General features: G+C 34.6%; 1 protein-coding gene across 3 annotated transcripts in view; it reads left to right on the forward strand.

The window, feature by feature from the left end:
* Positions 1 to 25,296, forward strand: part of LOC150094872 (cAMP-dependent protein kinase regulatory subunit-like) — a 233,463-nt gene that overhangs the window by 192,149 nt on the left and 16,018 nt on the right. For all 3 annotated transcript variants that reach the window (XM_090411482.1, XM_090411483.1, XM_090411481.1), the window contains exons 8-10: positions 2,151 to 2,272; positions 11,702 to 11,783; positions 20,339 to 20,524. In XM_090411482.1, the coding sequence (XP_090267608.1) occupies positions 2,151 to 2,272; positions 11,702 to 11,783; positions 20,339 to 20,511 (377 nt within the window). In that variant the 3' untranslated portion in view covers positions 20,512 to 20,524. The remainder of the gene's footprint in view (positions 1 to 2,150; positions 2,273 to 11,701; positions 11,784 to 20,338; positions 20,525 to 25,296) is intronic.

Raw genomic sequence — 25,296 nt, forward strand, 5'->3', positions numbered from 1 at the left:
TTGCTGTGGCAAATAATTTTCCTCCGTAATAATTTTATCCAATTTCTCTACAAATTCCTTGGCAGCCTTCTCGTTGTAAGTTGCAGAATCACCATACATTTTCACATTTTACCGTGCAAAATGCTGCTCGAATCTCATGAACCAACCGGAAGAAGCGTTGAATTTGTAGTCATAATCAGGTCCTGCTTTCTCCTTCAACATGTTGAGGAGACTTAGTGCCTTAGCGGTTACAGTCATAGTGCTAAGAAGTATGCGCTTTTGGTTCAAGTCCTCTATGCATGATGGAAGTAACTTTTACAATCACTGACAGGACTTTCTCATTGCTTTGTCACTATCATTGAACTTGCAACTTCATTTCAAGATCAATTACTTGCCTGTTTTTCTGTAATTCTTCACTGGTTTTTAAATACACAAATAACCTATTTTTCAATTTCAAACACAAAATCAACAGAGGAACTGTTGAAGCCACATGCCGACTGCTGAGGGGAGGTTGCCGCTGAATCCTCTGTTGCCACTTCATTGTTGGTAATTAAAAACCTTTTTACTTTACGCTCGCTTGCGTCTTGTTCGAAAGTATAGTCAAAAATGTTATTTATTCCATTATGGGATCAAGGATATATCTTCGAACGGACGTAAGTCGAGGTATGACCACACACACACACACACAGTTGACCCTTGAACAACATGGGGGATTAGGGATGCTGACTTCCTGTGTTGCTTGAAAATCCATGTATAACTTTTGACTCCCCGAAAACTTAATTACTAATAGCTTACTGTTGACTGGAAACCTTACTGATAACATAAATAATCGATTAACACATATTTTGTATGTTTTATGTATTATATACTGTATTCTTACAATAAAGTAAGCTAGAGAAAAGAAAATGTTATTAAGAAAATCATCAGGAAGATAAAATACATTTACAGTACTGTACTGTATTTATCGATTCTGTAAGTTTACGTCGTCTGTTTACAAGATGAATCATCTGTCTGTCAGTACCTACATCGATATTTTCTTATATGATACAAAACACTGTAGATTTTATATTTATTTACAGCCATAACAATTTATGCATTGATAATGAAGAAGTAGCAATGTGATTGCTTTATGGTAGCCTAGTGCAATCAATACGATTGCTTTGCTGTAGCCTAGCCTATGCACTATTGAATGAATCGTTATAAAATTTTTTATTTTATTCTAATTAATTTCACTAATTAACAAGTATGTTATGCAGTTATGATTTAATACTTTTGTAACTGCAGTTATAGCTTTAAAACTATTGACCATATTTTACTGGACTTCCCGATATTTGCTTTTAAAGACACTATACAAGATATGCATAATGTTACAATGGAAGTTATAAACTGGCTTGAAAAATTTGAAATTGCTTTGTGAAAGTTTCTTTTATGTGGCTTTTAATTGTCATACATTTGTTACATTGGTGTATTATGTTTGCTATGACTGCGACCATGTACGGTCTTAAGTGTCTGTCTGCGTGTGTGTGTAAGTTTTGATAAATTTTAACTTTTTTATAATAGATTTGTGTATATTTTATGGTAGTAAATGATAAAATAGACTAATATCTACATATATTTCATTCATTCATGACACATCTAATGTTTTCTTATTTTTTTTCAATATTTGTAATCCATGTGATTTGTCTGTGAATTTTTTCAAATTGTCAAAATCTCTAAAATAATTTCCAATATATTTATTAAAAAAAACCCTCATGTAAGTGGATCCATGCAGTTCACTCTTGCATTCTTCAATGGTCAACTGTGTGTGTGTGTGTGTGTGTGTGTGTGTGTGTGTGTGTGTGTGTGTAATATATATGTGTGTGTGTTATATATGTGTGTGTGTATGTGGCTATATATATTTATATATATATATATACTTTTTTTTTTGATATGCTTTCAATGCTAACAAGTCATTACAGCTGAACAACTTTCCACCCTTCCATTACATTTATATCACATTATTATGAAATCTACTGTCAGATGTTCTTAGATATGTTTACATGAAATCCCAATGGTTGGCAACTAGTTATGAACTATTGATAAGGTCTATTGTCAAATCTTGAAAATATGACGTGATGATTGTGATATATAGGCAATCATTATTGATCATGTTCTTTCCTTTATATCTATAGAAAGCCTTGATCAGTGGGAACGTCTTACAGTTGCTGATGCCTTAGAACCTGTGCAGTTCAATGATGGTGATGTAATTGTTGAACAGGGTCAGCCAGGGGATGATTTCTTCATTATAGAAGAGGTAAAAAAATAAAAATAAAATAAACAAACAAAAAAAAAAAAACCCAATGAATTAGTAACTTGAGACTTACATGTCATTGTGACATAATGCTTAATAAAACAGAAATGAGACATAGACAATAATATTAGTAATAAATTATTTATGCTAATATTTCATTAATCATAATGGGTTAAAGTGTTTTACCAGCACAAATACAATTGAATCTCACTCTAGCAATTACCACTGATAGCAGTCTTGCTTGCTATAACAGCCTATCCAAAAGTCCTGACAAAACCCTATAAACACAGTGCTGTTCTAAAGGAAACTCACTAGCAGGACTTTCCACTACAACTATTCTTACAGTCATTGAGTTTTTTCGGCCTGTGTGTGTATGTGTGTGAAACCAACTTTCCAACTATAATCAAAGCATTAGAAACAAAAGAGTATATGCAAGCCTGGTTGGCTATTATGGATAGTGTATTCGCTCTCCAACCAACAGGTTTTTGGCATGAATGTTTGTGATTGTCTTTAGGTGGGAGATGAATTTCATTTCCCAATAAGCAGAGTGGTGAGCCCACCATCCTGCTTATTTGGATGCTTTAAATGACTTGAAAAGTTCCATGTTTGCTCTCTAGATCATGTTTTCTGGACCAGGAAGAAAATGAATACATACACACACACAAATATATATATATATAATAGTAAAAAGAAAAAAAAAATCCTTAGTCCACCCACGGTATGAATGTAGTGTATGTTTACAGATAAACCTTTTGTGGGTGGGAGACACATAAAAATAGATAAATAAATGTGATATGATATGTAATAAAAGGAATGCAATTGGAATAGATGGCACTAGTAATAATGAGATTACAACAACAAAAAATTTCATATTCATAATATAGTGTCAGTAGAATCATTTTTATTATAATTCATTTGATGAATGAATTTTTCACAAGCTTTAAACAACAAAATTTGATAGATCTGATGAACTTGCATCATTTGGTTCCACCAAATCACATAATTTATAGTGAGGCCTAGATTTTATTATTATTAAGAGAGAGACCTCCAGGAAGTCAGGGACTCATTGAGGTAGGCCACATCCTACATGCACCAGCTATCATGCTTGTTCTTGAATTCATTCACACTCCTTGCACACACAACATCTAATGTCCATTCCAATCAAGCATCACTCTATGAGAGAAAAATCCAGCCCTCACTCCCTTCTTAGCAGCATTCATTCTCAGCTTCCATGGATGCTCTCTTATCCTTTCCCTTGTCCTCCATGAAATGAAAAATTCCATCATCTGTAATTCTTTATGACCCTTTCAGAAATTATTTGTAAGTCTCAATCATATCATTCCTCTTTTCAATGTTTGTTAGTGTCTGCAGTGTACAAATTTCCAGTCTATCTTCATAATCAGTATTCCACAATCCTGATATCTTTTAACATTCCCCTTTCACTCTCTTCACTGTATCAGAATCACAATGGAAACCAGGAGACTAGACCTGCGCACTATTGTCCAAGTGAGGTCTTATTAAGGCCCTGTAAAGAGGCAAAATGTGACATCCCTATCTTTATGGGTGAAAGTTCATTTCAGCATTACAATTATCTTTTGAGTTGTATGACTGATATAATGCTTCACTAATCTTAACACCTATAGAAATATTTAATGCTGGCTGTTATTTATTTTCATTTAAATGTAATTAATAATATTGTTAAACAAATAAACTTAAAAGTTTATTAATCATTTGATATTTCACTGATCATTCCAGCATCTTCGGAACACAGATACACCTGTCAAAGACATGGATACCACAATCAAGTATATAATGGAGACATATTGCTCCATTCTGTAGTGCATCCTGATGTGTATGATAGTGTTCTTGAAAATTAATCTACTTCACACATATACAGGAAAAAAAAAAAATGTAAAACTTATTGCACATTAATGCCATGTGTGGGCTAGAGATGATGAGGAGGAAAAACCATCTTATATTCTTTTTGAAAAGCTGGAGTTTTATAGTACTTGAGGAATACTAGAGTGGAAACTTGTTCTGCAGAATAGATGTAGACAGAAGGAAAGAGGTGGAGAAGAAGCTTGTTTCGAATTTATAACTAAATTGTGGAAGGATTATTAACTAGTTGTTTGCTCATGTTTTCATTGGATTAGAGGGACATGGTTAAATGACTGATGTTACTTCAGTAGAAATATATGGAAATACACATAAGATAGAAACAGGTAATCTCTGAGATAGCAGGTTAAGTGGGATGCATAATTAAGACTTAAGTTGACATTATGAAAATAATAAATCTGAATTACAATACTTACAAAAAAAATTCTTTATTCACAGAATTTTTACACCCGTGTTAACTTCATTTTGATTTGATAGTGGAATGATAGCACAAGAGTATGTAACAGACTAATATCGGGTAGATATAGTCTCAAAAGTTGTAGTTGAAAAACAGCATGTTCTAATTGTAAATGAATTCTTTGCGAGCTTCAGTATATGGCATACATTAAAAAAAAATGATCAGTGCTGTAAAGCAATACTGTCTCATAACTGTAGTCCATCATACCTTTTCATGGAAGGGCAATGTAATAATGCTTTACGTCTTTCCTTATTTAAAATTTTATGAAAGATATTATTAATATTATTAATAAAATTGATTCATCCAGAGAGGCATACAGTGAGGTTGACTGTAAGGATAAAAAAAATCAGAACTACATTGTGTATTCAGAAGTTAAAGGTCAAGGAAAAGAAGACGAAAGCATTTTGGAGTTCCAGGCAAGTAAGTCAGCTTGTGCTTTTAGAAAATACAGAGAAAAATGTAAGAAAGCGAAGCACTGTGTAAAATTAGCTAAACAAAAGGCACGTAAAGACTTTGGTGAGAACATAGAAAAGAAATATCAGAAAGGTGGCAAAATATTCTGGAGGCTACTGAAAACAGCTTAAGAAATAGAGGAAAAAGTACTGTAAAAAAATCAGATGATAAAGGCATGAAAACTGAAGATAAAGATATTTTAAATGTCTGGAGTAATTACTTTGAAAGATTACTAAGTGAAACAAGCAGTGTCAAGCATGGTATTAGAAAATGTCCAACAGGAATGCAGTCAGGAATACATATTCATACTTGAAGTAGAAAAAGTCATCAAAAACCTGATGAGAGGGTTGAATTCCATATGATTGGAGCAGAGCTCTCATACTATAAAAAGAAAAATAAAACTGAACATGAGAATTACAGAGGTATTTCCCTACCGATGAGTGTTCCTGGGAAGATTTATGCAAGTATACTTGAGAAATGGCTCAGAAGAATTGTCGAAAGGTAGCTTGATGAAGAACAAGCTGGATTCAGGTGAATTATAGGTTAATCTGGATCAGATTTTCACTTTAAGACAAATAATTGAGAACTCTTGGGAATATAACAGGGATTTGTATTTGTTATGTTCCGGAAAAGGCATATGACAAGGTGTGCCAAGAGCTCTTCAAAATGCTAGAGTTATTTGGTGTAAATGTGACATTATATCAAGCAATGCATTGTTGTTATTTAAGTTGTAAGTGAGCAGTTAGAATTGAAGAAAGTACAGAAAGATGTAAAATAAGGTTGCATGTTATCTTCAATGTTATTCATTATTTATATGGGTCAAGTTATGAAGGAAAGTTGTATTAAATCTGATATCAAAACATCAACTTTATCCTGAAACCTGTAGAACAAGGAAACATTTTAGCTATTTCAGCACAATTTTAGTGAAGATGGTAAATTAAATATGGAAATAGACAACAGAATTAGTACTGCTGGTATGGTTTGGTAGGAAGTCAGCTGAATAAATTTATATGGAATAAGAAAGAAATTAGTCAGAACACTAAATTAGCTGTATACAAGCCAGTGTTCAATCCAATTTTAACTTATGTATCTGAGAGCTGGGTTAGGCAAAAAAACACTAGATCAGACTCAGACATTTGAGAGTTCTGAGAAAGATTAGTGGGGTGAACAGATGACATCAGTGGCAGTATCACATTAAAAGTGAGGATATTAGGAAAGAACATGACATTGTTAGCAATCAGGAATGTATGTTAGTAGAGCTAATCTCAGGTGGTATGGTCACTTAAATAGAATGGGAGAAGAAAGATTAGCAAAACAAGTGTTCTTTCCAGATTGGCAGGAAAAAGATCCAAAGGAAAACCAAGATGTAGATAAATTGAAACAGAAGTGTCTTAAAAGACAGAAATTTGAGATCTGATAATGTTTGAGTCTTGGTAGATCACAGATTAATTTGGAGGAAAATTGTTAATCAGAAGTTATTTAGTACTGTCATAATTATACTGTGCACCCATGAGGGTCTGTCAGGAATTTGATGATGAAAGATATTATATTATAATATAGTATATATAATAGGGTTTGTGAAGGGTTGGTAGAGTGCCCAACTTCATTTTCTAGTGGCTACCCTTTTTTAAAAGGATGGTCAAATGAGACACTGGTGACCAGGTGTGGATGGTATAACCCTAACAGAGTAAGTGCTGTTAGAACTGCATTAGGTAGGAATCCTACTGCAGGACTTATCCAACCAAAGGCTAGTAACCTATCCTGTTGAAATTTAACATACTTTCAAGTCTCAACGAAAGAAAAGCCAGATGAACTATCCAGGAAATGATCATGATTCAGGAAAAGGTAAACAAAACTGGAAGAAGGAACATATAATGAAAATCGCAACTTGGAATTATTATTATTATTATCCTAAGACTCGATGGAGTCACAGACTCATCTGGGAAGTCCTTTTTGTCATACACACATCTCATCATACCCTGCCTTAAATATATTCATATTCTCTGTGAACACCACACTCTCAGGCAATGCATTCACAGCTCTCCATCCAAAAAACCTGCTTCTCACAAATTTGTTTGCACTTTCCTTATAGTTTCCAGGTATGATCTCATGTTCTCTCCCAATCTCCCACCATTTTATGAAAACCTCTTCAGTGTTGATTCTATAACATCTCCTTACGAACTTGTACGTCTCTATCACATCACCCCCCTTTTTTCCTGTCCACTAGACTGCAAATTGCATCATCTCAACTTTTCTTCATATTCAACATTCCAGAGATCAGAAACTATTTTGGTCAATTACCTCTGGGCCTTCTCCAGTATCTGCTCATCCTTTTGAAAACCAGATAACTGAATCTGTGCACAATGGTCATATGTGGCCTTATACAATGCAACAGAATCTTATTTCTTCTACAAGTCACTGTCTTCTGCATCACTGCCAGAATTCATGTTGTCCTCATAATTTTGGCAATATGGTCTCTAAATTTTAGATCCTTATACATCATAACCTCAAAATCTCTTATTTTCTCCACCTCCAACAATATATCCCACCAAGAGTAAATTCTAAATCCCATTAAAACATTATATTGAACTGACATCCCCACTCCTGTGCCCATTCACTCCACCTATTCAAGTCTTCTTGTAAGGCTACAGCATTTGCTCTACTCCTCATAGTTCATCCTAACTTTGCATCATTTGCAAAGAGTTGTATATCCCCATTCAAATCTTCCCCAATATCATTTAACATGCAGGTTGAGCATAAGGTGCATCAGATACAAAGAAGATGAACTTGATGAACAACTAAAGCAAGCCAGTGTAAAGATATGTATAGTAACAGAAACAAAGAAAAAGTAAAAACGGAGATTTGGTGAAGATACATGAAATCAAAATGGACACAGACTGAGATTTTGTCATTTATAATAATATGAGAATAATGAATTTGGTATTTGAACATAAAGAAATACATCAATACACATGGTCAGCCAGAGGATGTCAGTTACTGATGACTACATTATCACAAATTTTAAATTAGCAGAGTTAATTTTAGATGTAAGAGTACATCAAGGCTTTGAATTAAACTCTGATCATTATATAGTATTGGCAAAAATTTGATTTAAACCAAAATGGTTAAAAATAAAGTGGAAAATAACTATCAACAAGTTACAAAATTTCTTTATTACAAGATCCCTATACTAGGCAACAATATCAGATATACACTGATTTAAAAACAGAAATCATAAATGACATGCAAGAGGAATGGGAAAAATCTGAAACAAATCCTGGCAAAAGCAGCAACAAAAAGCTTAGGAATAAAGAGTAAATGAAATAGACAAAGAAGACTATGAAAGTGGGACAAAGAAATAGAAAAAAAAAAAAATCAAAAATGAGAGTTACCAGAGAAATGGCTAAATTTCAAGACAATAGAAGCAAAAATAGAGTATGCAAAAGAAACAGTGTGATTTCAAAACAAGAAGTAAAGAAAAGACAGAGAGATGGAACTGTTTTGTAACCGAACTAGAAAAGGATATTGTTAATCCACAACCAAAAACCTATAAAATAATAAAACACATGAACATAGAAATAAAAGGTAAAAATACAAACTATAGCTTTAGAAAAATTAACTTATTTTCAAATTCTCTGGACTGATGATAATAAAGAATTAAAATTTTATACAACAAAGAATGATCTAACAGAAACTAGTATGATGTCAGAACTAAAAAATACAATAAATAAGATGAAAAATAAGAAAACACCAGGAGAAGACAATATGGAACTGTATAAACATGGAACGGTAAAAATTGCAGGTGAAAATTTTAACGAAAGAACTTCTGAAATTGTTTAACGTGGTCTGGACTTCTTGAAAAACTCCTAACTCTTGGTAAAAAAGCTGGTTATCCCAATTTATATAAAAAAGGAAATAAAGATGATGACTGCAATAACTATATATCCTGCATATATTTTCTACCCTGCTAAATGCAGGGTACAAAATATATGCAAGAATATTAAAAGAGAAACTAAATGGTATTGTAGAAGAAACAAACATGTGGCCTTCATTGATTATGAAAAAGCTTTTGATAAAATTTATGGACAAAAGTTATTTAAAATATTAACCAATCTGAATATACCAACAAACCAGATCTTACAGTCTATTCATGACATATACACAGGAGATAAAATTGTAGTCAAATTAGAACAAATATCAGAATGGAAAGACATATCAAGAGGAGTACAAGTATGTACCCTATCACCTCTGCTTTTTAATATATTTATATATATATAAATAAAATTATAACAACCTAGAAACAGCATAAACCCATTTGGTATACAAATAAAGATGGATATGCTATTATTTGCATATGTGTTAGCTATATCAGAAGATGAGCTACAGAGATCAGTAAAATTATTAAATGAAATTTCAGAGCAATATAATATGAGAATATCAAAAGTTATGGCTTTCAAAGGAGAAAACCCAATAAGAAGTAAAATAGTGATGATAAAATATTAGAATAGAACAAGTAAATACTTTCAAATACTAGAGATGTGACTTATCGTCATATCATCAGATCCAAGAAATTAGATTTTCTTGGATCAAGGATTTCATCTTGATCATTATTTCTACAAATCTGTTCAACTGTTGTGTTGAATACTGCTCCTAAGAGCCTTCTAAAAATTCTCGAATCAGTAGGTTGATTAGTGACTCATCAATTCATTTCACTCTCCTTTCGCACATGCAATCTGTTTCTCTAAATTGCATTTTCTAGAAATATTTCCATGGTCACTGTTCAGCAGAATTAACATATAATTGACTTGTTCTACTTTTAAAACATGCTGCAATGCCTTAATCTACTAAATCTTAAAACGTACAGCTGTTATTCAACATTTTTTCACAGTTGAATTCCAGATTCACAGAAAATTTTTCACCCTCTTTATTTCTGTTCATTTCCTTTACTGCTTTCTTTTGGAACATGTGTCCATCTTATGTACAAAGTGTGACAAATTTCTGTAATGTCATTATATTATCACGCATACGGTAATTCCGGGAGAACCATGTTGTTCGACATGTCTGTGCTATTGCTTGAAGTCATATCAAAGCATTCAAGCCAGTAGTTAAGCTGTGGTAGTGTTTGAATGTGTGTGTGTTGCTTTCGGTAGAAAAATGGATGGAATTTAGAACAGCGCATTAACATCATGTTTTATGCAAAATTAGGCAAAAGTTTAAATGAAACTAGACACATTAAGAGGGGTTTATTTTGATGATACCTTGAAAAAGTAGTGTATTTGAGTGGCATAAGAAATTTAAAGAGAGATGGAAAGATGTGAGAGATTACAAAAGAACTAAGTAACTACAGACTCATCACATGTGAAAATGTAGAAAGAGTGTGCTGCATTTAATTTTGGCTATTATTCAGTGTATGGTTAATGATAGAAGAATTAGACAGAGAAACATTGAGGAAGAGTTTGACAGACAATTTGGGAATTAGAAAAAGTTGTTAAAATATGGTTCTGTGAATTTGAGTGCAGATCAAAGCAGTGGCTCCTTGATGTTTTTTCTGATCTTTCTTTATGATTGACTGTTTTTGATAAAGTTATTATTGGTGGTGAAATTTGTTGCTTGCAGCATAACACAAAATTCGATGAAAAATATTTTCAGTAAGACTGAAAAGGGGAAGAATGTAATGATCTCAGATCAAGGAAAATCAGCGATTGTTTTTTCAGTTGTAAGGTCATAGTTTACTTCTAATTCATTAAACAAGGATGAACCAGCAATGTTATTTTGGAGTGCTGGCAGGGTTACATGAAGCTGTTTGTAAGAAGAGACCTGAACTTTATATAATAACATTGTCATGTTATTATATGATATATATAATAACATGACAATAGCCCATAAGTTTCTGCTTAAAAAAATAAATCACAAAATTGGACTATCCTCTGTATTCACTGAACTTAGCCCCTTGCAACTTTTGCTTTTTTCAAAGCCGAAGAACGCATTGAAAGGATGCAGATTTTCTAAAATTTTGGACATCCAATGTCACGTGGTGACAGTAATAAAAAAAAACATTCCAAAAGATACGTTCCAGAACTGTTTTGAACAATGGCAGCATCATCTAAGTGCATTGCTGTACAAGGGGATTAATTTAAAGGTGATAGTAGCTACTAGTCTACAGCTAAGCAGATGTAGTTTTTACATGTGCATTCCTGTAATCTAATTTATTGCATCTTATATATCCTGAAAGAGTATAAATATGCTGGTCTTTAACCCCCCCCCCCCAAAAAAAAAAAAAAAAAAAAAAACAGCCATGATGTCTATAGAACTTCAGCTAAATCTGGAAATGATTCTGTAACACCTGTTGAATAACATGGATAAGAAGTGCAATTTGATAAGGAGGGTAAATTAAATTTAATTCCAGTAAGTTGTGTTTTTCCTTGGTTTTCTGCTCATTCATAGTGCTAATGTAGTATAGAATGAACAGTGAAATATTGTGTGTGGAGTAATCATTAAAAAATCTTGCAGTTAAGAATTGACTGTCTATATTTACAGTAGCAGCTACAAATTGTTATTGATAGTTCAGGTAAATTATGTAATGCAATTATATTTCATGTTCAGAATTTTATTTTATTTCTTAATAGGGCACAGCTGTGGTTTTACAACGTAGAACTGAGGATGAACCACAAGTAGAAGTAGGTCATTTGGGTCCTTCTGATTATTTTGGTGAGTTTTTTGTTATTTAACATTACAGTATTTTCCAGTATGAAACTGGCACATTATTATTTATTTATTTATGTATTTTCAATACCATAAACCTGAAACATGTTTCTTGTACCATAAACTTGAATCTCTCGATCATGGTCTACTCAGTTTTTTTTTTTTTTTTCAATTTTTTTTTAAAGTTATATTCCTGTATAACATTGCATTAGAAATTAAAATTAAAAATGCCAGGAAATTATATTACACACCTGAAATTTTATGGCACATCTGAAAGGATGTGTGCATTGCTTTATGGAATACTAGGGCAATTAATGTGAAGTCATTAGCCTCTATATATGTGTAACCTAGTTGTGAAGATACTGAATGCACAATCTTTGTTTGCTTAACACTTGGATAAAGGAATAAACAAGAATATAATTTCTTGGAATTTATAATTTAATTCACAACCAAGTGAAAAAATTTCTACAACTAGTTCTACTTTCCATCAGAAATATCTTTTTCTGAGTTGGCATACAAATTGGGATGGTTTTCATAGGAGATAAAGTATACTTATATCTGTTGAATCTGGTAACTTAAATGGTTGTGCTTACAGTTTTACAGTAATATGTTGATTAATTAATTACACCTTATTTAAATAAGACTGCTTTGTGCATGTTCTAAGCTGTAATGAAATTTGATTCATTTGCATATTATCTGTACCCAGTCTAGCCATAAATACTCTTATAACTTGAACAGTGCATAAACCTTTAATTCTCAGTAAATCATTTACAGATTTTAACACATACAAACCACATGTGTAATGTACATATAGCAGCACTCATTGTTTGAAATGTCTCCCCTTTTGCCTTCATGTATGCTAGAAGCCTGAGAAGTCACATATCGATGGCAGTGTGCATAATATCAAACGGAAATGCTGCCACTGCTTGCTTCAAAATCTACTTTCAGGCTAGTGATGCTGGGGTGTTGTTTCTTGTAGGCTACTTTCTCAAGCTCTGACCACAATTTGAAGTCCAACGAATTCAGATCAGTACTTCCAGACAGCCAATCAGATAGAGGTCAGGCACATTCACCTCCAGCCACTGTTGTGTGGTCCTCGCCTTGTGTACAGGGCTCATCAGAAAGTCCACTGCTTGCCATAAAACAAGGTGTTGTTCAGGGGCTGTACCACATAGTTCCAGCATGGTGTCTTGATACATTTTGGCAGAGGTTTTGACCTCTTTCTTGCAGAAATGCAACTTGGATACCCCCTGATATGTCCCCCCCCCAAACCATCACTGATGCGGCATGATGACCTCTCTTAATCCTGGGTGCTAAGGCAAGTGTGACCATCTGGGGCATATATCAAATCATTTTCATTAAACGACTCTTCATTAGTGAATATTTTCTCATCTGTGAAGAGGATATCTCTGTGTCTGTTGTTTGCATACCACCAGAAAAGTGCTTTTGATTTTATCACTCTCTGCTGCATAAGTTGTGGTGTTAGGAAGTGTCCAGCAGAACAATGATAAGACTCTTATCTCAGGTCATCAGTTAGTACATGTGACATCATTCTCTGTAAAACACTCATCTCTCTGACATCACTTTCTCCATTCTCACAGAAGTATGGCAGATGTATACCTTCACAGCTCTCACAAACTGTTGCATCCTAACAGCATTTTCAGCTGGTTCCTTGGTGGTCAGATATGTCTCCTGTATTGTTATAACAGTTAATAGTCTGATACACAAACATCCTACTGATCCTGAGTGTTTTTAGCATGTTGAAAATAACAGGTGGCTGTGGCTGCATTCCAACCTAGTGAAGTGCTACTACAGCTACACGGTACTAATAATCTCCCCACTGCATGATAACCCATACAGCTAGACAACTCTCTCTACTGATAAACACACAAATGTTGACTGCACACAGTGCCACTAACAGAACAGGGCTCGTGCAATTCTGTAGGCAGTGTGGGATTGTGTGGAAGTTGTAACGGCATTTATGGCAATACATAATATCAAACACAGGATGATCAAAATTAAAGTATTCCTGTTTAAGGCCTTGTGGGGTGCCATCTAGTGATCCAAATGCTGTACACGAAGCTGTAAACCTGCAAAGGTTTACAGCTTTGTTTATCATTGGACCATTCTTCTCTGAGGACATTTGCCAGTCAGGTCCTGTGTCCTGCTCAGTTACTGCCAAGAGGTGTTGTGAAATTGTGCCACTGTAGCTGTGGCACAATTTTGTTGTGCCACAGCTACATCTGTGCATGGATTCAGTCATTTTCGTGCAGGATGCGCCCCCCACCCCCTCCACTCATCGGTTGATCTGTACAGGAGGTTTTTTGAGAAAATTTCACAGAAGTCAGAGTGATCAGCTGTGAGTTCCCACTGGATGGCTACCTCGTTCATCTGATCTGACCACCCTGTGACTCTGGCTCTGAGGATTTCTCAAAGACAGGGTTTATTGGAATCATCCTGATAACTTGCCAGCGCTGAAAGACAGCATAATGCAGTGTGTGTGTGTGTGTATGCAACATCAGTCCCGGCCAGCTGCGTTATTCCATTGAACACTCTGTGCAAAAGGATGCAGTTTGTGGCATACCAGGAAGGGCAGCGTGTTAAACAGTACAAACCATGAATGCATGAATAGAAGTGAATAAAAATGTGTTATTTATGCTTGTGTTACTTTTCTCTTCATTATACACATGGAAAATGTACTACATTCGGTACCTCATACAATGTCCCTCTGTTGTGAATTTCAGAAGTACTTTTTTTTTCTCGGATATCACTTTTGCATGATGCACAATGTATTCATGCAAAATTTTGCACCATTTGGATCACTGTGTGGCATCCATCCACAAGGCCTTAAACAGGAATACTTTAATTTTGATTAAAGTTATGAATACCTGTTTTGTTGATCAGTACTGCCTTTTTTGTAATAGAATATGGCCAGTTGAGAGGATAAGAAATTTACACATAATTTTATCTTTTGAGTATGTTTTTCTTGAATTGTTCCCTGGAACCCTACTGTTCCATTACATTGTATTAGATGTAGTTTATAATGAAAACCTTCAGTAAATGGGAACTGTGTTACTTTATTATTATGTTACTTTATATGTTAATATATTACTTTATTATTTATATTATGTATCATATGTTTTCTTGATTAAAAATCTTTTGCAGTCATCATCGTAATTCCTTTCTGATAATTGATTGCATGTTGCGCAATGTATTCCTGCAAAGTTTTGCACCATTTCGATCACTGTGTGGCATCCATCCATAAGGGTGACAGCTTCATTGGACAGAGGAGAGTGATACACAGTAGTATACTTAGATTTTGCAAAGGCTTTTGATAGATTACCACATGATAAGTTGATAGTCAAACTAGAGTGGATGGGGTTAGATATTTGATTAGTGCATTGGATCGGAGATTGGCTATCTGATAGGTATTAGCAAGTTGTGTATGAGGGAACAATATCCCAGAAGATGAAAGTCACTAGTGGTGTTCCTCGGGCATCTGTTTTAGGGCCATTGCTGTTTAACCTGTATGTTAATGATATTGGCAAAGATTTGGATGGGGATATTCAGTTGTTTGCAAATGATGCAAAGTTGGGACGAACTGTGAAGAGTAGAAAAGATGTTGTGGCCTTACAAGAAGACTTGAATAGATTGAGTGAATGGGCACAAGAATGGGAATGAAAGTTCAATGTTGCAAAATGTAAGGTTTTAAAATTTGGGAAACAAAAATGGGATGTTGAATTTATGCTTGGTAGGAATATATTTTTGGAGGTGGAGGAAATCAAAGCTCTTGAGGAGAGGATGGATAAGGATCTAAAATTTAGAGAACATATCGCCAAAATTGTGAAGACAACACAAAGAATTCTGGGAATGATGCAGAGGATGCTGACTAGTAGAAATAAGGAGATTCTTGTTTCCTTGTGTAAGGCTCTGATTAGGCCACACATGGACTACTGTGCACAGATTTGGTCACCTGTTTTTCAAAAGGATGAAGAGATGTCGGAAAGGGTCCAGAGGTGACTGACTTCTGATCTCTGGAATGTCAAATATGAGGAAAGGTTGAGAAGATGCAATTTACAGAGTCTAGTGGATAGGAGAAAGAGGGATGATATGATAGAGACCTACAAGTTAGTAAGGGGATTGTTATAGGATCAGTGTTGAAGAGGTTTTACAGAAAACAGTGGGAGATCAGGAGAGAACCAGAGGTCATCCCTGGAAGCTGTATAAGGAGAATGGGAACAGGGGAGTGAGAAGCAGGATTTTTGCATGCAGAGTTGTGAATGATTGGAATGCCTTGCTTGAGAGTGTGGTGTCTGCAGAGAATTTGAGTGTGTTCATGGTGTGGTATGATGAGCTGTGTATGACAAAAGGATCTTCAAGATGAGTCTTTGACACCAGTGGGAGTCTTAGGATAATAATAATTTTGTATGAAAATATTCATAGGGGTTCCATGAGAGAGAAATTTTTATTTAGGGTTTCAAACAGTTTAAGAAACATAGTTTTAGAGAAGCTCAATCATACAGCTTGGTAACAGTTAATTATGACACAGCAACCTAAAATAGATATTTTGTAGACAGCAGTATTTAGCTTATTTCTTATCCAGTGATGCAACATGCAGAAGGTTGCTGATGCTGGATATTAAAACTTGCAAGTTGAGAAAGAAGTAACGGGGTTGTCAGATGTTTTTATCCGTATCACTTTTGTGTTGTCGTTCTTTCTCATGAATAGTTTACCATCTCTTACCCATACGTATTTGACTGCACCAGTGCACTCTTTTGTTTTGCTTCATAAAGGAGTTGCTTATCGAGTTTGGTCAAGTGTTTGTTTATGTAGACGGGCACCGGTTTTAACTATTCATCAAATTGTTGACAGGAAACTAGTAATCTGGTGATTATAGTGATTATGACTAGCTTAGAAGATGGCTTGGAGCTATAGCATGAAATGCAGAGTTGAGCAATAAGGAAATAAATGCTGCTTGGGAACTGACAAAGAAATACATAACAGCATCAGTGTGTGAATTGTATTCCAAAGGTCAAAAGGCTGAATAAGGTAGGAGTAAAATGGGTGAATGAGGAGAATAAGCATGAAATCTGGAAGACAGCACTTTGGAGGCAGCACACAAGATGAATAATGAAATAATCTGTTGCATGAAGAGTATAAGGAGCAAACCAGGAGAGTAACTCAGTTGGTAAGGACAACAACAGTGTAATATGAGCAGAAATTAGTAAATTAGACCAAGCAAAATCCCCATGAGTTTTTTCCGATATGTGGCAAGTAGAAAGAAGAACGATTATGGTAAAATGATGCTAAATGGATGAAAGTGGCAGATTGTTAACTGCTGCAGAGTGCATAGTCAAGGTATTCTGTGAACAGTTTGAGGTATTTCGTCCTCAGTGTGAAATCAGAAGCGCTAGTGTAGAGAATGAAATGAGAGAAGACTTATTTCATGCTCTGACCTGGGTGTGCTTAAGGAGTGTATGAAGTTCCCTGTGACTTGACCTACTATGGACAAACAGGAAGATCAGTTAACATTAGCCTGGAAGAACATTAAAAATACATTCCCTACTATTACTATGGCAAGTCAGGACTGGCAGACCATGCTTTGGATACTCCTTCACACAGGATTAGATGGAAGAAAACAAATGTGCTATTTAGGAGTTGTTACAGATCTGAAAGATTATTTTTTGAGTCAGCAATGGCTTTGAAGAATTCTCCTAACCTAAACAAGTATAGTTGCATTAATTTGCCAAAAATTTGGAGACTGTCATCCTAAGAGCAACTCTCACATGGCTGTAATGATTTTTTTTTTATTTTTTAAATTAGAGGGCACCATAAATAGGACTTTAGATCTTTTGTACACTGCAATTTTATTGTTTTACTTACTCTGTCGTGTGTACAAGTGTGTTGTACACACTTGTTTGAAATTCAGCGAAATATAAGCAGTTAATTAAACATCTTTAAAGCAGTTAATAAACTTAAGTCATAAATAATTGCCAACACCTAAGCTTATCTGTTAGATTGTATATTAATGATATTGGACTAGGCTTAACTGGTGATATACCTAGTTAGCAGATGATGAAACGAGGCAGAGTGATGAGGAATCAAGCAGATGTTTTGACCTTACAGGAGGAGTCAGATAGATTGTATGAGTGGACAACAGTATGGAAACTGTCACTTCAATATTGCAAAAAAAATTGTAAGGTTCTGAAATTTGGTATGCAAAGTATAGACTTGGTGGGGAAATTTTGAAGGAAGTTTAAGAGATAAGGGACCTTGGAGTGGTGGTGGTGATGGATATGGATCTGAAGTTCGGAGGTCACATTGCACAAGTTGTGAAGACATCACATCAGATTATGACAGTGATGTGGAGGACCTTAACTTGCAGAAATATAGACATTCTGGTTCCATTGTATAAGGCCTTGATCAGGCCTAGTATGGATTATTGTGCACAGATTTAGTCACTTGGTTTTCATGGCAATGAGGGTATATTGGAAAGGATCCAGAAAAGACTAAGATCATAACTGGTCTTTCGGATGTTGGATATGAGGACAGATTGAGCGAAAGCCATTTGCAAAGCCTTGTGAATAGGAAGAAGAGAGTGGATATGATTGAAACAGTTAAGTTGATAAAGGGTTGTTACCAGATTAATGTGGAAGAAATTTTTCGTAGAATGGAAGAAGGGGGTAGAAAAAGGGGACATACCTGGAAGCTGTATAACAGGTAGGTTCTTTGCATGGAGAGTGGTTGGAAGTGGAATGCATTGCCTGACATTGTGGTGAATGCAGATATGCTGAATGAGGTTAAAGCATGGTTTGATTGGCTCTGTGTGTGACACGATGAATCTTTGACTCCATGGAGATCTGGTGTTATTAATAATAATAATAGGTTTATATGATGTTTGTTATTATGTAATAGTGCTATTAAAGTGTATTGTGCACTTTTTTTTTTAGGGTGCATATCAGAATAATGTTTAGCAGTCTGTCAGATAATAGAAGATTGTCATTTGATGGTCGAATAAGAGAGATCACTGTATATAAATATGTTATATGTAACATATCTAGTAACTGTGGGGTATCTAAGTAAAACTGGTTTGATATTAATGGAACATATCTCAGAAGCATCAAAGGAAGTTCGAAGCAATTAGTCTTCTTAAAAACATGATGAGATACACCCATGCATGATGCAAGGTTGCTTGTATATTATGCTTACAATGGATTTATGGTGTTTTGTTTAAATCTGTCCAAATTTTTGGAATTTTTACATTGTTCTCTTCCCTCTAGATATCTACTCCACAGGAAATAGTTGGGTGAAATCAAGGCTGCATATTTTGGCGGTCAGTGTTTTCTTATCTCATACATTTCTTATTATTGAATTTGTAATATGTGTGATTGCCTACATCTTGCTGTATCCAAACAAATATTTTTCATTTTCCAACACAATGACTCGATATCAGTACTCAGAGACACCTTGTATATTTATGCAGTGTCATCACAGAAAGATCAGGCTCCTAATGATAATCTGATAAGAGATGTTTTTGGTGACTTTGTCATTAGCTGTCACATCAAGAACCTATCCCATTATCACCAGTAGGCATTCATTCATTCCTTTTCTTGTCTGCTGCGCTGCTTGTGTCATGAAGTTGGTGCACTCACTAATTGAAAAATTGTTTCTGTTCAAATTTCATGAAATGTTTGCCTAAATTCCTTTTGGCATATTTTAAATGATTCTGAAAAAAAATGCATCCTAGCAATGAAAACACACTGCTGTATTGTGAACAGTGCTTCCAATATGCTCCTTTGAAAATGCTTCAAACTGCACGGATCAGTAGCTAACTTGAAGATAGTTGTAGAAATTTTTTTTCCACTTTATTACAAAGTAAATTATACTAAAACATTGACAAGAAATTCTTGCTTTCATCCATACCTAAGCAAACTAAGCTTGATCATGAAGTTTGTACCTCACATGCAAACCTTTGCTTTGGTAAAAGAATAAAACAAGAATATTTCTTGTTTTGTATAATTTACAGTAGCTAACTTATGCTAAACTTTATATTATGTTGTTCCCACCTATGAAAGGTTATTTGCAAACCTATAGTATGTTTTGTGCTGTGGGTGGGCTAAGGATATTTTCTCTGTTTTTATCAATTTTATATTTTTTTTTGTATTTTTAAATTTATTTTTTACAACTCCAGAAACCCTGCTCTATAGATCAAACGTAGAACTTTTTCAAGCCACTTTAGGCCTTAGGCCTCCAGTAAGCAGGCTGGTGGGCTCACACCAGGCATTGAAACTCATCTCCCACTTAAAGATAATTGCAAACATTCATGCTCATGGAGGGATTCAAAACTACAGCCTGCCAGTTGGACAGTGAGTATGCTAACCACTCAGCCAACTAGGCCAGCAGACACTGAATAAGATACAGCACTTAATTATGTATTAGGTTGCATGAACTTTTGAAATAGTATATATATATATATATATCATATCGGATATTGATAATTATCTAGTTCAGCAACTTAAATGTTACAAAATATTAATTTTATATTTATTTTTATATTGTAGGTGAAATAGCCTTATTGCTAGATCGTCCTAGAGCTGCAACAGTCATAGCCAAAGGCCCTCTGAAATGTGTCAAATTGGACAGAGCTCGCTTTGAACGTGTTTTAGGCCCTTGTGGAGATATTTTGAAACGCAACATGACTCATTACAACAGCCTCATATCCCTTTCTGTTTAATTTGATATCTTTGGTAAGTCCCTCCCTCCCCTTTCCAGCTCTGCTTTATTGTTTATTTTATATTTTTATTTTTTGCTGTTTTTATTTATTTATTTGTTTTTTTTATTTATTTATTTTTATTTATTTGTTTATATATATATATATATATATATATATACTAACTGATATTTGAGAATTAGAAACAAACAATTAAATTTACTAAATATGCAACATGTTTCATCGGAGTGGCCGACTTCTTCAGGTGTGAGCACATAGAAAGCAAATAAAAACACCCTAAAGAAGCATTGAGTCACTATAAAACTATAAATTATAAAACTATAAATTCGACTATAAAACACAGTTAACTTTGAACTGGAGCTACAATCCGTGTTAAAGTTCTATTGTTAGACACCTCTGCGCATGTAGCTTCACGAGTGCGCCAATATCTGACAGCAGAGCTGAATCAGTCTGGTAAATTGTAGCTGAGGTTACTGTTTATATGAAGAGGGTCCATGACAATTTCTCTAGACTCGACTATGCGGTGTTCTACCTCGTCGTGGCATATGTGAAGGTTTGAAGTTGTTGTCCAGTTTATCTCGTATTAGCGGCCTTCATTATTTGTGTTTACTGAAAACAGGGCATGGCTTGAGAGGGCACTAGCTCAGGTTCTTTTGTAAGCAATGTCTCTTTGGCATTCTTCAAGACGTAGCAAGATGGATTTTTCCGTTTGGCCATAGTATGGTTTTTCGCAGTCACATGTGATTTTGTACACACCTGGAAATTGTAGATGGTTGTGAGATTGTTGTATTTGCTTAAACTTGATCTTAGTTTGGGAAGAGTAGAGAAGCATGTTTTTATGTTATACTTTCCCAAAATTCTTTTTAGTTTCTTGGAGAGCGTGCTGATGTATGGCAAGGAGATATAATCTTTGGGGGTCGTCTTGTGTTTCTACGTTGTTTCGTTGATGACGGTATAGTTGTTTATTGATAGATTTTGAAGAGTAGCCATTGTTTTTGAGGGTCCTCTTAAGATGTTGTAGTTCATTTTTTAGTTCTTCATCTGACAGTACAGATCTGGCACGATGCACTAGAGTTTAGATGATACCCATCTTCTGTGTCGGATAGTGATGTGAGGACGCATGTAGGTATCTGTCTGTAGGCATAGGTTTTTTAAGTTTTTTATCCAGGTGTAAGCAAACAAAATTTGCACCTGAAGTATCTTCAGGACTGAGGCAACTCGTAGTAAAGGTGGACCAAGCTCTCAACTCTACTTGTCTTAGTATCTCTCATAATACAAAGCACATCTTCTTGCAGACATATATAATGTTATGCATTAAGGGAAGGGCCACTACCCAGACTAGTTTCGGCCTTTATTGAGGTCTCATCAGTGGGAGCCAAACCCAGAGGTGGTGATACTAAGGTAGAAGCAATGGAGAAGTCATATTTACCTATACTAGTATCACCACCTCTGGGTCTGGCTCCCACTCACGAGACTTCAGTAAAGTTCGAAACTGGTCTGGGTAGCGGCCCTTCCCTTAATGCATAACATTATACATGCCTGCAAGGAGATGTGCTTCGCATTATGGGAGATACTAAGACAAGTAGTGATGAGAGCTTGGTCCACCTTTACCACGAGCTGCCTCAGTCCTGAAGATACTTCAGGCGCAAACTTTGTTTGCTTACACTTTGATAAAGGATTAAACTAAATTTATTATATTATAGTCTTTATGCTACAGTTGCATGCAGTGAAAAAAAAAGTAAGTTACATTTACATGCAAAATGGTTTTGAAACTCTGCAAACACACGTTGTAGACCATCATCGTACATCAAATCATTGCTTTTTATTATTATTATTATTATGGGTATCTCCATGGAGTCAGTAGACTCATCGCAGGAGACCCAAACTAGCAAAACAATATCTGTCATATCTCTTCTTGAATTCCTTTACAGACGAAGAGATCACAACTAAGTCAGACAATGAATTCCACTCATTCACCCAGGCAAAAAACCTTGTTCTTACACCCCCTGTTGACCACACTCTTCTTTAATTTCCAGGGATGACCTCTTGTTCTTCCATCATTATCACACAGCTGAAACATTTCCCCTGCATCAATCCTATAAAAACGCTTCAGTAATTTAAATGTTTCTATCATATCCCCTTCTTCTCTGCCCATCAACCAACCTCTGCAACCCACAAGCTCTCAATCTATCAATGTAAGGAGCATTTTTTACATCACTCACCAACTTAGTCACTCTTCTCTGAACCCTCTACACAGCCTCCTCATCTCCAAGGAATCCAAGTGGCTAGACTGAGCACAGTAATCCAAATGTAGAAGTATCAATGCTTTATAAAGGGGAATAATAACCTCTTTATCTCTGGATGTCAGTGTGTTCCTCAACATCCAAGTAATCCTATCAATCCTATCAATATAGATGCATGTAATGGTTTTATAATATTTTTAAGAGTTATGCATGTGCATAACTGTTATAATAAAGCATTTATGCTTTATAAAGCATATGATGTCAGTTACACAAATGAAAAATTTTCTGAAAAAAATTGCTGTAGTGGAAAAGTTTTTCTATTTCAGTTATAAGATTGTCACATTTACAGACAGTTGTTGTTGAAAGTTAATCCACTTGGTTATACTATAAATTAAAGATGCCAAGAAATTATATTCTTGATTTAATCCTTTATCCGAATGTAAGCAAACAAAGTTTGCACATGAAGTAACTTCATGACTGGACAACTCTTATATAGAGACTAATGACTTCACATCACTTGCCTTAGTATCCCATAATGCAAAAGCACATATCCTTTCAGACATGTATAATGCTTTGCTTTGTACAACATCTATCTCTAATTCAGATATTTTAGTATTAAGTTATGGCACCTTTTGACTGTTTGTATATGGATACATAACTTCTACATCAACCTTGGTATCACTTATCAGTGAGAGCCAGATCCTTGGCTGTATCTGGTTCCCACTGATGAGACCTCAATAAAGGTCAAAACTCATCTGGGTAGTGACTGTTTCTATAATGCATAGCATTATACATGTCTGCAAGGATATGTGCTTTGCATTATGGGATACTAAGGCAAGTGATGTGAAGTCGTTAGCCTCTATATACGAGTTGGCCAGTTGTGAAGTTACTTCACATGCAGACTTTTTATCCAAGACTTTTTATCTTGGATAAAGAATTAAACCAAGAATATAATTTTTTGGCATCTTTAACTTAATAGACAGTTGTAGTATTATCTGGTATAGCACTTTTCACTAAGAATGTGTTTTGAACAGTTGGGACAACATTAGTGTGAGGTAAGTTTTGTCTGCAGTCTATCTCTCTGTCTTTGAAACACCATCATTGCTAAATTTAATACTTTTAATCTTAGCTGATAATGCTTGATTTTTATCTGCTGTTAAAAAAAAAATCTCTTAACGCCTTTTATTCTCTAATTTTCTGAGGTCATTTAGCCCTAACTTTGGAAGACTAGTGAGCAACTAGCCTCCACCCTTAGTCGGTCACAGAATATCTGGCCCACAAACTATCAGTGACTTTTAATTGACACCTGGGTAGGTCGAGCATGGCAGTTAAATGCTGCCATCGTGTGGTTCCTAACTATAACACTATTTAGAACACTATTTAAAAATCAACCACAGAACTCACACTATTTCAGACATTGTCTGAAATAGTGTGAGTTCTGTGGTTGATTTTCTTGAGTTTTCAGGAGAAAAAGCCCTCTTGCTCATGCCAGAGATTGACCAACTTGAGAAAGATTAAGAAAAATTGCACCAAGTTGGCATCCAAAATGAAACTTACACTGGCCTTTCTTCAGGCAGCCTAGTGCTGTGGATGCAAATACCATTTTGAAACACTATTCTACTGTTCAAGCCTTAATTTAAGAAGTAATAAAGTGGTTTTATGTTCCATCATTATTTCATGAATTAAAGAAAGAAAAAAAAATGCAAGTTGAACAAGTGCCATCAGACAAACATTAACATTTCCTTGCTAATTTTAATAAGGATCAATGAATTTTTAATAACTGATCATTATTTAAGGTTAATTTTTTTTTCAACGGATAATTAATACAGCAGCATTAATTTATCAAATTAATTTAATTAATAAATTAATTGATTCCTTTAGTTTGATGTTTGATTTCTCCTCCCCACATTTTTCATTCCTGCTACATTATCTACTAGATATTTATAGCAGTGGTGGCCTGTGAAGTTTTAAGTGGGGGTGCTGCCTATACAAAATTTAAAAAAAAATCACCTTTTTTCCTAATTAGTAACCAATTTATTAAGAAATTTGTAGATTTATTTATTAATAAATTGGTTACTGATTAGGAAAAAAAATAATTTTTTAAAAATTATTTTGTATAGGCAACACCCCAACTTAAAACTTCATGGGCTGCTACTGATTTATAGTACATTATGGAAAAATGCACGATCTGTAATCAAAATTTCATTGTATATGTTGTATATGACCAATTTCTGTTTGTGTTTTGAGTTTTAATATTTTTGTGACTGGTTCCAGTCTTAATAATTTTATTGAGATATATTATTGATTAAAGTTTAGTAATTTAATTTATGCCCAGTTGGTAGCTCTGTTCTATAGCATATAAATGCTATAGTTATATATTTAGCTATGACAATTACTTTTTTAGAAATGCACTTGTGTTTGGAGTCTTCAAATTTAAAATATCTGTTTATTTTTTATTTGGGTGGCATGTGGAATACTGCTGATCCTGCTTCATAAAGTTTGGCAATTACTTGCTTATTGATTGAGTGCTTGATGATTTGATTAA

This window comes from Typopeltis vanoorti, chromosome 21 (assembly GCF_054136105.1).
Source record: "Typopeltis vanoorti isolate ZY-2024b chromosome 21, IOZ_Tvanoo_1.0, whole genome shotgun sequence".
Classification (NCBI taxonomy): domain Eukaryota; kingdom Metazoa; phylum Arthropoda; class Arachnida; order Uropygi; family Thelyphonidae; genus Typopeltis; species Typopeltis vanoorti.